The sequence below is a fragment of the Tachyglossus aculeatus genome, chromosome 1 (assembly GCF_015852505.1).
Source record: "Tachyglossus aculeatus isolate mTacAcu1 chromosome 1, mTacAcu1.pri, whole genome shotgun sequence".
Classification (NCBI taxonomy): Eukaryota; Metazoa; Chordata; class Mammalia; order Monotremata; family Tachyglossidae; genus Tachyglossus; species Tachyglossus aculeatus.
In genome coordinates, this window is record NC_052066.1 from 19,400,032 (window position 1) to 19,412,581 (window position 12,550).

The 12,550-nt window shown below is 46.4% G+C and overlaps 1 protein-coding gene across 5 annotated transcripts in view; it reads right to left on the reverse strand.

The window, feature by feature from the left end:
• Positions 1-12,550, reverse strand: part of LOC119925252 (F-box only protein 42-like) — a 46,481-nt gene that overhangs the window by 5,485 nt on the left and 28,446 nt on the right. For 4 of the 5 annotated variants that reach the window (XR_005449808.1, XM_038743368.1, XM_038743357.1 and 1 more), the window contains 5 exons: positions 10,221-10,300; positions 4,517-4,595; positions 2,459-2,544; positions 1,320-1,440; positions 255-441 (listed from right to left, as the gene is read on the reverse strand). Coding sequence is in view for 4 of the 5 variants with exons in the window: in XM_038743368.1 (XP_038599296.1) it covers positions 255-441; positions 1,320-1,440; positions 2,459-2,544; positions 4,517-4,595; positions 10,221-10,300 (553 nt within the window). In the remaining variant the exon portion in view is untranslated. The remainder of the gene's footprint in view (positions 1-254; positions 442-1,319; positions 1,441-2,458; positions 2,545-4,516; positions 4,596-10,220; positions 10,301-12,550) is intronic. The other variant, XM_038743382.1, reaches the window with a different exon arrangement.

Consider the following 12,550-nt stretch of genomic DNA (forward strand, 5'->3'; position numbering starts at 1 on the left):
ACTCTATTACACTCTGCCCTCCCAAGGGCTTAGTAAGTAAGAGCTCAAATGCCATTGATTGATTGAACAAGTTAAGCAGCCCTCAGCCTCGTTACGAAAATCGGAAGTGGAAACGCCAGATCGGATGATCTGAATCCTCACCACGCCCGACCTCACAGCACCAGTCTGGCCGAGAGCCGAACCGTCTCCTCCTGGTTCCTCTACTGGGCCACTTCTGTCCTCCTTTAGGGTTGGGGAAAGTCAGCTGAACTTACACGGCCTTGATGTTGGACCAGGTACCGCTGGTGAAGTTCCACCTCCAGAAGTCCTTCTGTTCCATCAGCCCCATCAGTCCTCCAAAAAGGTACATGCCCGAACCATAAACTACAGCCGAATGTCCGTGGCGGGGCCCTGGGCTGGGGTCGCCTGGGGCGAGAGACAGAGGGGCCCACTCCCTTGTTTCTGGAAGGAGAGGATAAAACAGAAACAGCAGCTTTCAAACGCCACAAAGAGCTATGACAGTGTCCGCGTCAACCGTATCTATGGAGTAGTTACTGGGTGCAAGAGACTGAATGTGGGCAACACACACGGGAAGTATGACATGGGATCCCTGCCGCGGAAAACTATCCAGAGTTTTAGGGAGAGGGGATAGATTAAAAATAAGACAGAAGTGAATAAACAATATGGAAACATTTCGAAGTGCTTGAGGTGGTTGGCGAATTCGCGGGCAAGTGGAGAATTGGGGATTGCTTTGTGGAGGAGCTACTGACTTTTTAGGGGAGCTCTTCCGTCTCCTTGGGAACAAGGAGGCGAAAAAGCGAAGAGAGAAGAGCAGCAGCAGAAGTGAGCAGGCAGGATAGGAGGTAGCCTGCTGATGGAGAAGCTGGAAGGTGAGAATCAGAATCAATGTGCCTATAGCTTTAATTCTATTTGTTCTGACGACTTTGACACCTGTCTACATGTTTTGTTTGTCTGTCTCCCCCTTGTAGATTGTGAGCCTGTTGTTGGGTAGGGACCGTCTCTATATGTTGCCGATTTGTACTTCCCAAGTGCTTAGGACAGTGCTCTGCACACAGTAAGCGCTCAATAAATATGATTGAATGAATCGGAAGGTTTTGTTCAGTACGAGGTGCAGCAGGAAGCCAGGGAGATGTTTGAGGAGGGGAGTGATGTGTTCCCGATCTGTCCCACTGAAAACAGGAAAGGCTGAAAGCGGGAAAAGCTGGAGGCAGAGAGACCAAGTAAGGAGGCGACAGTTTCCAGGAGGTGCTTTTGGAGCCTGGGAGTTTTTGCTGCTCCTTTCCAAACGGCGGGTTCCTAAGCTCTAGGCTTGCACTTACCAAACTGGAATGCCCAGAACTCCTGGGATGTCCCTTTGATGTCAAAGAACCCTCCATAGACATACATGTGGGCAGCGTACACTACAGCACTGTGACCTTTCCTGTTAGCTGGGCTGGTGCTCTGAGCGGAAAGGAAAGGGCATGACAATTTCAGTTGCTTTCTCGGAGTGGTGAATTCCCTCAAACTGAAACGGTCAAGGCAGGCTTGGGGTATTTCCCTGCCGCTCTCTCCAGTACATGCATCATCATCATCATCATCATCATCATCATCATCAATCGTATTTATTGAGCGCTTACTGTGTGCAGAGCACTCTACTAAGCGCTTGGGAAGTACAAGTTGGCAACATATAGAGACAGTCCCTACCCAACAGTGGGCTCACAGTCTAAAAGGCATCATCATCAATCGTATTTATTGAGCGCTTACTATGTGCAGAGCACTGTACTAAGCGCTTGGGAAGTACAAATTGGAAACATATAGAGACAGTCCCTACCCAACAGTGGGCTCACACTCTAAAAGGGGGAGACAGAGAACAAAACCAAACATACTAACAAAATAAAATAAATAGAATAGCTATGTACAAGTAAAATAAATAAATAAATAAATAAATAGAGTAATAAATATGTACAAACATATATACATATATACAGGTGCTGTGGGGAAGGGAAGGAGGTAAGATGGGGGGGATGGAGAGGGGGACGAGGGGGAGAGGAAGGAAGGGGCTCAGTCTGGGAAGGCCTCCTGGAGGAGGTGAGCTCTCAGCAGGGCCTTGCTCTGAGAGAGACCACGAAAGAGATAGGTATGGAAGTTCATCCTGTCTCTGCCCCCAAGAGGAGAGTTCTGGGGATTAAACTCTACACTAAACTGGTGACTTTACGTGCGGGGTAACTACCAGTGATTAAGGTCAAAGGGAGGGCTAAGGAGGCCTAATGGGAAGGGGGTTTCCCATTCTCAGAGCTGGATTCTTCGTGTCGGTGTGCGTGGAGTTTCTGGGGCACTGGGTGAGAGCACAGCCTTCCTCAGGTTGGCCTTCCCGAGAATCCCATCCAGCCCCACAGAGCCCTGTAGGGAACAATAAGGAAGCAATGCTTATGGGCAAGAAACACCCAAACAGCACCTACTCCTCCGGCGTTCTTGGTACCTTGAAGATACTGTGTACCTCTCGGAGCAGATCATTCCTTACCTCCGCTGAGTCTGGCTTCTGCCACTCAGTCCATCTTGAAGAATCTGTGCAGATGGAAGGACCACAAATTTATCTTTCTCACCACGAGGGGGTGCTGCTCCACTTCAAATCAATCAATCAATCGATCGTATTTATAATAATAATAATAATAATAAAAATGGCATTTCTTAAGCGCTTACTATGTGCAAAGCACTGTTCTAAGCGCTGGGGAGGTTACATGGTGATCAGGTTGTCCCACGGGGGGCTCACAGTCTTTATCCCCATTTGACAGATGAGGTAACTGAGGCCCAGAGAAGTGAAGTGACTTACCCAACGTCACACCGCGGACAATTGGCGGAGCCGGGATTTGAACCCATGACCTCTGACTCCAAAGCCTGAGCTCTTTCCATTGAGCCACACGCTTATTGTGTGCGGAGCACTGTACTAAGCGCTTGGGAAGTACAAGTTGGCAACATATAGAGACGGTCCCTACCCAACAGCGGGCTCACAGTCTAGAAGGGGGAGACAGACAACAAAACAAAACATATTAACAAAATAAAATAGAATAGATATGTACAATATAAATAAACAGAGTAATAAATATGTACAAACATATATACATATATACAGGTGCTGTGGGGAGGGGAAGGAGGTAAGGCAGGGGAGATGGGGGGGAGGAGGAGGAGAGGAAGGAGGGGGCTCACTCTGGGAAGGCCTCCTGGAGGAGGTGAGCTCTCAGGAGGGCTTTGAAGGGAGGAAGAGAGCTAGCTTGGTGGATGTGGGGAGGGAGGGCATTCCAGGCCAGGGGGAGGATGTGGGCCAGGGGTCGACAGCGGGACAGGTGAGAACGAGGCACGTTGAGGAGATTAGCAGCAGAGGAGGGGAGTTTATTCTTAGGTTAGCAGGGGACATGATGGGACCCCTTAATTGTGTATGTCCCCCTGACCGCCTTGTGGAAAGTTCATTTGCCTTCTAAAGGGAGCAGTTTAGGGAGTGATAAAATCAAGCACGGTGATCATCCTTTGACAGCAAAGATAAACAGTTCTCAGCACACTTTATTCGGGTTTACTGTAACTCCATGCCAGGGAATTTTCCTTGGGCCAGATCTCAAGAAAACCGCTTCAGCGGTCTGTGGACGGAGAAGCGTTCATCAAACAGCGTGGCTCACTGGAAAGAGCAAGGGCTTTGGAGTCAAAGGTCATGGGTTCAAACCCTGGCTCCGCCAACTGTCAGCTGTTCGACTTTGGGCAAAGTCACTTAGCTTCTCTGTGCCTCAGTTACCTCATCTGTAAAACGGGGATGAAGACTGTGAGCCCCCTGTGGGACAACCTCATCACCTTGCAACCTCCCCAGCACTTAGAACGGTGCTTTGCACATAGTAAGCGCTTAATAAAAGCCATCGTTATTATTATTATTATTGTTATCAAACAATTAAAGGAAGAGGAAATTGATTTTTAAACACAGCATGTATTTAGATTCTGTTTGCATTTTCTGTATTCACCCTCGCTACACATCACTACTTAATCCAAATTCAGTTATTTCAAAGGGAGTTTCTTGTTTCCTTTCCAATCCCCTCCATTCTGTCCCTTCCCAGGGTTCCCAGTCCCCAGGACTGGTTGCCCCAACTTGCTTTACTTCCACAGAACAAGAGAGGGCTGCTCCTGACTCTCCTCCATCCGGCTTCAAGTGAAATTTGGGGTGAGTTGAATTGCAGCTGAATTGTTTATATCATCACCATCGTCATCAATGGTATCTACCAAGCACTGACTGTGTGCAGAGCGCTATAGTAGGTGCTTGGGAGAGTACAACAGAGTTGTTACACACGTTCCCTGCCCACAACGAGCTTCCATTTATAATATTCTTCAAAATGAGGCAAACTCTGAAATAGGTCCGGCCACAGGATCAGTCCGGATCTCATTTGACTCCCGTCCTTCCCCTCTCGGCTCCCAAGGCTGCCAGCCCAGCTATGCCTTGCCCACAGATCAAGTCAGTTTCCAGGCAGTAGCTTCACCTCGTCGTGCCCGATTCACAGCATACCTATTTCGTACATCCAGAGGGGGGTTTTTCTTTGGCTGAAAGCTGACTCCATCATGCCACCAAACACGTAGATGGTGCCCTGCAAAGACATACGGTGGACATGTATGATAGAGGAAGAGAGCAATCAGCTCACTAGTTCTAGCTCCAACTTAATGTTTTCCAAACGGGGCTTCTCCCGGGAGCTGGGAAGGCAGCATAATCTAGGCCACACAACTGCCACTCCTCTCCTCTCCCCCTCGTCCCCCTCTCCATCCCCCCCATCTTACCTCCTTCCCTTCCCCACAGCACCTGTATATACGCATATATGTTTGTACATATTTATTACTCTATTTATTCATTTATTTATTTTACTTGTACATATCTATTCTATTTATTTTATTTTGTTAGTATGTTTGGTTTTGTTCTCTGTCTCCCCCGTTTAGACTGTGAGCCCACTGTTGGGTAGGGACTGTCTCTATGTTGCCAACTTGTACTTCCCAAGCTCCTAGTACAGTGCTCTGCACACAGTAAGCGCTCAATAAATACGATTGATTGATTGATTGCCACAGAGTAGGTCTCGTGCCTAAGGCAGAACCACAAACCAACAAATCTCACATGGTTGGGGAAGAACCCACGCACTCGAACAGCACAACTACGCTACAACTGTCTCCTGTGATTCTCCTGGTTCAGGACTGTGGCATCGTTCTTTGAGGCCAGCCTGGGGTCTGATGAAGGTTGAGAGGCGGGAAGTTGGAAACCTACAAGGCCTTAGACGGCCCAGGACTTTCATTCAAGAGAAGCAGCGTGGCTCAGTGGAAAGAGCCCGGGCTTTGGAGTCAGAGGTCATGGGTTCAAATCCCAGCTCCGCCAAATGTCAGCTGTGTGACTTTGGGCAAGTCACTTAACTTCTCTGTGCCTCAGTTCCCTCCTCTGTAAAATGGGAATTAAGACTGTGAGCCCCAAGTGGGACAACCTGATCACCTTGTATCCCCCAGTGCTTAGAACAGTGCTTTGCACATAGTAAGTGCTTAACAAATACGATCATTATTATTATTGTTATTCAATTCATTCAATTCAATTGCATTTGTTGAGCGCTTACTGTGTGCAGAGCACTGTACTAAGCGCTTGGAAAGTGCAATTTGGTAATAAAGAGAGATAAGCCCTGCCCACACTGGGCTTACAGTCTAGAGGGGGAAGACAGACATCAAAACAAGTAAGTAGGCATCAATATAAATAGAATTATGGACATATATACATAAGTGCTGTGGGGCGAGGGGGAGAGCAAAGGGAGCGAGTCAAGGTGATGCAGAAGGGAGGGGGAGCTGAGGAAAAGGGGGCTTGGTCTGGGAAGGCCTCCTGGAGGAGGTGAGCCTTCAGTAGGGCTTTGAAGCGGGGAAGAGTGATTGTTTGGCCGACTTGAGGAGGGAGGGAGTTCCAGGCCAGAGGTAGGCCGTGGGCTGGGGCGACAGTGGGACAGGCAAGATGGAGGCACAATGAGAAAGTTAGCATCAGAGGAGTGGAGTGTGTGGGCTGGGATCTAGGAGAGAAGGGAGGTGAAGTAAAAAGGGGCAAGTTGATGGAGAGCTTTGAAGACAATAGTGAGGAGTTTTTGTTTGATACGGAGGTTGATGGGCAACCCCTGGAGATTTTTGGGGGGGCGGGGGTGACACGTCATAAACATTTCTGTAGAAAGATAACAATAATAATAATAATAATGGCATTTATTAAGTGCTTACTATATGCAAAGCACTGTTCTAAGCACTGGGGAGGTTGCAAGATGATCAGGTTGTCCCACAGAGGGCTCACAGTCTTCATCCCCATTTTACAGATGAGGTAACTGAGGCCCAGAGAAGTTAAGTGCCCATCTGCCAAGCTAGCTCTCTTCCTCCCTTCAAGGCCCTACTGAGAGCTCACCTCCTCCAGGAGGCCTTCCCAAACTGAGCCCCTTCCCTCCTCTCCCCCCTTGTCCCCCTCTCCATCCCCCCATCTTACCTCCTTCCCTTCGCCACAGCACCTGTATATATGTTGGTACATATTTATTACTCTATTTATTTTACCTGTACATATCTATTCTATTTATTTTATTTTGTTGTATGTTCGGTTTTGTTCTCTGTCTCCCCCTTTTAGACTGTGAGCCCACTGTTGGGTAGGGACTGTCTCTATATGTTGCCAACTTGTACTTCCCAAGCGCTCAGTACAGTGCTCTGCACACAGTAAGCGCTCAATAAATACGATTGATTGATTGATTGATTAAGTGACTTGCCCAAAGTCATACAGCTGACAAGTGGCGGGGCTGGGATTTGAACCCATGACCTCTGACTCCAAAGCCCGGGCTCTTTCCACTGAGCCACACTGCTTCTCTAATCTGAGCAGCAGAGTGAAGTATGGACTGAAGTGGGGACTTCTACTTCAATCAATCAATCAATCATATTTGAGCATTTACCGCGTGCAGAGCACTGTACTAAGTGCTCGGGACAGTACAATACACAATAGAGCACTCATTAAATACAAGTGACTGATACAATGGACTTGGTAGACATTTCCTGCTCCCACGCAGCTTACAGTCTAGAAGAGGAGGCGGAAATTAATATAAATAATCACAGATATGAACATAATTGCTGTGAGGCTGAGGGAGAGGGGGAATAAATATGCAAATCCAAGCGCAAAGGTGAGGCTATCGCACAGGGAAGAGGAAAAAATTTCTTCAATGACACCCCCCCACCCCAAACATGAGCTCTCACCTGGAAACCAGCAAGGTCTCTGAAGGCAGATGCTTTAGAGGGCCGGAGGGGAGATGGATTTTCTCCTCTCTTCCTACTTACAAGGCTGTGGTTCACCTGCATTTCTCCACCTATAACCAACCGCCCCAACAGCATGCCCTGGGAATGGACTGCACAATGGAATGATTCCCTATGGGGACTTTAATAATAATAATAATAATAATAATAATAATAATGATAGCATTTATTAAGCACTAACTATGTTCAAAGCACTGTTCTAAGCACTGGGGAGGTTACAAAGTGATCAGATTGTCCCACAGGGGTCTCACAGTCTTAATCCCCATTTTTTTTTTTACAGATGAGGTAACTGAGGCACAGAGAAGTTAGGTGACTTGCCCAAAGTCTCACAGCTGACAGTTGGCGGAGCCAGGATTTGAACCCATGACCTCTGACTCCAAAGCCCGTGCTCTTTCCACTGAGCCACGCTGCTTCCCCAACTACTAGAACAAAGATATTTATTTACTCTTGGCAATGATCCATGCTTACGTTCCTCCATACAACGTTCGGGCCACAAAACTAAAATTATTAAAGGACTAGTCTTACAAAGAAAAGGTTACAGCCTAGTATGTTTTTAGTCGAGAAATGAGGAGGCTAATTTAATTGCCTTCAAGTTTAGGGAGCGGATGCAAGCCAGTTGCCTTCCTTGTTCACCAAGAAGCACACAACCTAAAATGGGTTTATATTAACGAAATAACGAGTTTGGTACTGTGTCCAGTCATCTGAGCAGTCAGGAAGTACTTTTTAGGTTTAAAACTTCATAATAATGACATTTATTAAGCACTTACTCTGTGCAAAGCACTGTTCTAAGCGCTGGGGAGGTTACAAGGTGACCAGGTTGTCCTACGGGGGGCTCATAATCTTCATCCACATTTTACAGATGAGGGAACTGAGGCCCAGAGGAGTGAAGTGACTTGCCCAAAGTCGCACAGCTGACAAGTGGCGGAGCCGGGATTTGAACCCATGACCTCTGACTCCAAAGCCCGGGCTCTTTCCAATCAATCAATCGTATTTATTGAGCGCTTACTGTGTGCAGAGCACTGTAAGCGCTTGGGAAGTACAAGTTGGCAACATATAGAGACGGTCCCTACCCAACAGCGGGCTACGCTGCTTCTCAATACAGTTCCAGGTTAACAATCGATCAATCACTGGTATTTACTGAGCGCTTACCGTATGGATAGCACTGTACTAAGTGCTTGGGAAAGTACCATGGAACAGTTGGGAGACACGTTCCCTGCCCGTGAGCTTACTTTCGAGAGATGCGCCACAACCTACTGGAAAGAACACAACCTCGTGGGAGACGGGGACCTGGGTTCTAATCCCAGCTCCGTCATACATCTGCTGTGTGACCTTGGGCAAGTCACCTCACTGCTCTGTGCCTCAGTTTCCTCAACTGCAAAATGGGGATGAAATACCTGTTCTCCCTCCTACTTAGGCTGTGAGCCCCAAATGGGGCAGGGACTGGGTCTGCACCTGATTAACTTGTATCTACCTCAGTGTCTAGTACAGTCCTTGACACATAGTGAGCACTTAACAAATAACCATCATTTTTAGGGGGAAGTTAACGGCCTTAAGCCACAGGGGAAAGAAAGAGCAAGAAAGCGTGACAGGTGGAGGTGTCCAGGGAAGGTATCTTTCAATAGATTGTATACGACTGTAACATTCGGCAAGGTCCTGGACTACCTACTACCCCCTGGCCCTAAAAAACCCTATTTAAGGCCCTAAGAAGCGTCCCCCTCTCCACCCCCCCCCATCTTACCTCCTTCCCTTCCCCACAGCACCTGTATATATGTATATATGTTTGTACATATTTATTACTCTACTTATTTATTTATTTATTTTACTTGCACATATCTATTCTATTTATTTTATTTTGTTAGTATGTTTGGTTTTGTTCTCTGTCTCCCCCTTTTAGACTTTGAGCCCACTGTTGGGTAGGGGCCGTCTCTATATGTTGCCACCTTGTACTTCCCAAGCGCTTAGTACAGTGCTCTGCACACAGTAAGCGCTCAATAAATACGATTGATTGATTGATTGATTGGATAAAGCAGGGGCCTGGGGGTCAAGAGGGCCCAGGTTCCAATCCTGGCTTCACCACATGTCTGTTGTGTGACCTTGGGCAAGTCACTTTACTTCTCTGGGCTTCACTTACCTCATCTGTAAAATGGAATGTAAGCCCCATGTAGCACAGGGACTGCGTCCAACCTGATTAACTTGTATCTACCCCAGCGCTTAAAACAGTCCTTGGCACATAGTAAGGGCTTTATTATTATTATTATTATTAATAATGTAAATTACTAATTAACAATAATCAAGTCAATAACTAATAATTACTAACAGTGTTAATTAAAATCAGTATCATTAATTAATAATTAATCAACATTAATAATCAACAATACAATTAATAATATGCACTTAGTGCAGTGATAATAATAATAATGTTGATGGCATTTGTTAAGCGCTTACTATGTGCAAACCACTGTTCTAACACTGGGAAGGTTACAAGGTGATCAGGTTGTCCCACTGGGGGCTCACAGTTTTAATCTCCATTTTACAGATGAGGTAACTGAGGCCCAGAGAAGTTCAGTGACATGCCCAAAGTCACCCAGCTGGCAGTTGGCGGAGCTGGGATTTGAACCCATGACCTCTGTCTCCAAAGCCCGTGCTCTTTCCACTGAGCCACGCTGCGTACAACACTCTGCACACAGTAAGCGCTCAATAAATATGACAATGAATGAATTATTGTCAATCAATCGTATTTATTGAGCGCTTCCTGTGTGCAGAGCACTGTACTAAGCGCTTGGGAAGTACAAGTTGGCAACATATAGAGACGGTCCCTACCCAACAGTGGGCTCGCAGGCTAGAAGGGGGAGACAGAGAACAGAACCAAACATATTAACAAAATAAAATAAATAGGAGAGACATTATTATTGTTATTGTTAACTGACCCGATATGCCACCATTGAATGTTCTTCTAGTTCTTCTGGGGCTCTTCCTGAACAGTCCAATATCTCCCACGCATTCCTCTCTGGGGAGGCAAAAAAAGAAAGTGACGTCAAAAAGCAGAGACCCAACACAGACCTAAAGCCATCACCAGACCGCGGCCAGAAGGTTGGGCCCGGGGCACGACCCCCAAGATGGGATAAAAGCCAGCAGGAGAATCATTTCGGAGACACTCCACCCGTTCTCTTGGGACCGGTTTCTGTTCAGGCCACGCTGGGACTCGGCTCCCCGAAAGCTTTTGTCCCCCTACCCCCACCACCACTGATTCCAGAGGCTGGTTTCCTGGGAGATGTCCAGTGTCCATTTGAAGAGAAGTGGATGCTCCAAAGACCGGGAGATGTGGCAACCTGGGCCTGCGGCCCTGATTTTTTTTGAGCATCTGTACTTGCCTTCCCATTTCACCCTAAGAAACCAGAGGCCTGAAAGGAGCCTCCAACCTCTCCCCCTCGTCCCCCTCTCCATCCCCCCCCATCTTACCTCCTTCCCTTCCCCACAGCACCTGTATATATGTATATATGTTTGTACATATTTATTACTCTAGTTATTTATTTATTTATTTTACTTGTACATATCTATTCTATTTATTTTATTCTGTTAGTATGTTTGGTTTTGTTCTCTGTCTCCCCCTTTTAGACTGTGAGCCAAATGTTGGGTAGGGACTGTCTCTATATGTTGCCAATTTGTACTTCCCAAGTGCTTAGTACAGTGCTCTGCACATAGTAAGCGCTCAATAAATACGATTGATGATGATGATGATGAACATCCAGTTCATCTTTCTGCTATCAGGACTGAGCCCCTTCCTTCCTCTCCATCCCCCCCATCTTACCTCCTTCCCTTCCCCACAGCACCTGTATATATGTATATATGTTTGTACATATTTATTACTCTATTTATTTATTTTACTTGTACATATCTATTCTATTTATTTTATTCTGTTAGTATGTTTGGTTTTGTTCTCTGTCTCCCCCTTTTAGACTGTGAGCCAAATGTTGGGTAGGGACTGTCTCTATATGTTGCCAATTTGTACTTCCCAAGTGCTTAGTACAGTGCTCTGCACATAGTAAGCGCTCAATAAATACGATTGATGATGATGATGATGAACATCCAGTTCATCTTTCTGCTATCAGGACTGAGCCCCTTCCTTCCTCTCCATCCCCCCCCATCTTACCTCCTTCCCTTCCCCACAGCACCTGTATATATGTATATATGTTTGTACATATTTATTACTCTATTTATTTATTTTACTTGTACATATCTATTCTATTTATTTTATTTTGTTAGTATGTTTGGTTTTGTTCTCTGTCTCCCCCTTTTAGACTGTGAGCCCAATGTTGGGTAGGGACTGTATATGTTGCCAATTTGTACTTCCCAAGCGCTTAGTACAGTGCTCTGCACATAGTAAGCACTCAATAAATACGATTGATGATGATGATGATGACGAACATCCAGTTCATCTTTCCACTATCAGGGCTGCAGGTCACCGGAATCTGACGCAGAACAATTAAAAAAAAAAATCAGTGGTATTTATTGAGCTCTTACTGTATGTAGAGACTGTGAGCCCACTGTTGGGTAGGGACCGTCTCTATATGTTGCCAACTTGTACTTCCCAAGCGCTTAGTACAGTGCTCTGCACACAGTAAGTGCTCAATAAATATGATTGAATGAATGAATGAATGTAGAGCACCGTATTAAGTGCTTGGGAGAGCACAATAGCTTTGTAGACACGATTCTTGTCCTCATGGACCTTACAGTCTAGCGGGGAGGCAGACATTAAAATCAATCCTAATAATAATAATGATGGCATTTATTAAGCGCTTACCATGTGCACAGCACTGTTCTAAGCGCTGGGGAGGTTACAAGGTGATCAGGTTGTCCCACGGGGGGCTCGCGGTCTTAATCCCCATTTTACAGATGAGGTAACGGAGGCACAGAGAAGTGAAGTGACTTGCCCAAAGTCACACAGCTGAAAACTGGCAGAGTTGGGATTTGAACCCATGACCTCTGACTCCAAAGCCCGGGCTCTTTCCACTGAGCCACGAATCATAGGTAGGGGAAGCAACCAAGTATAAAGATATGGGTGCAAAGAGTGCCTCTCGTGGGCCTCAGCTCCCAGGCGCTTACTACAGTGCTCTGCAAACAGTAAGTGCTCAATGAACACCACTGATTGATTGATTCCATTTGTTTGAAATCCTTCTAGGAAGCAGAGTGACCTAGTGGATACAGCACAGGCCCGGGAGTCAATCAATCAATCAATCAATCGTATTTATTGAGTGCT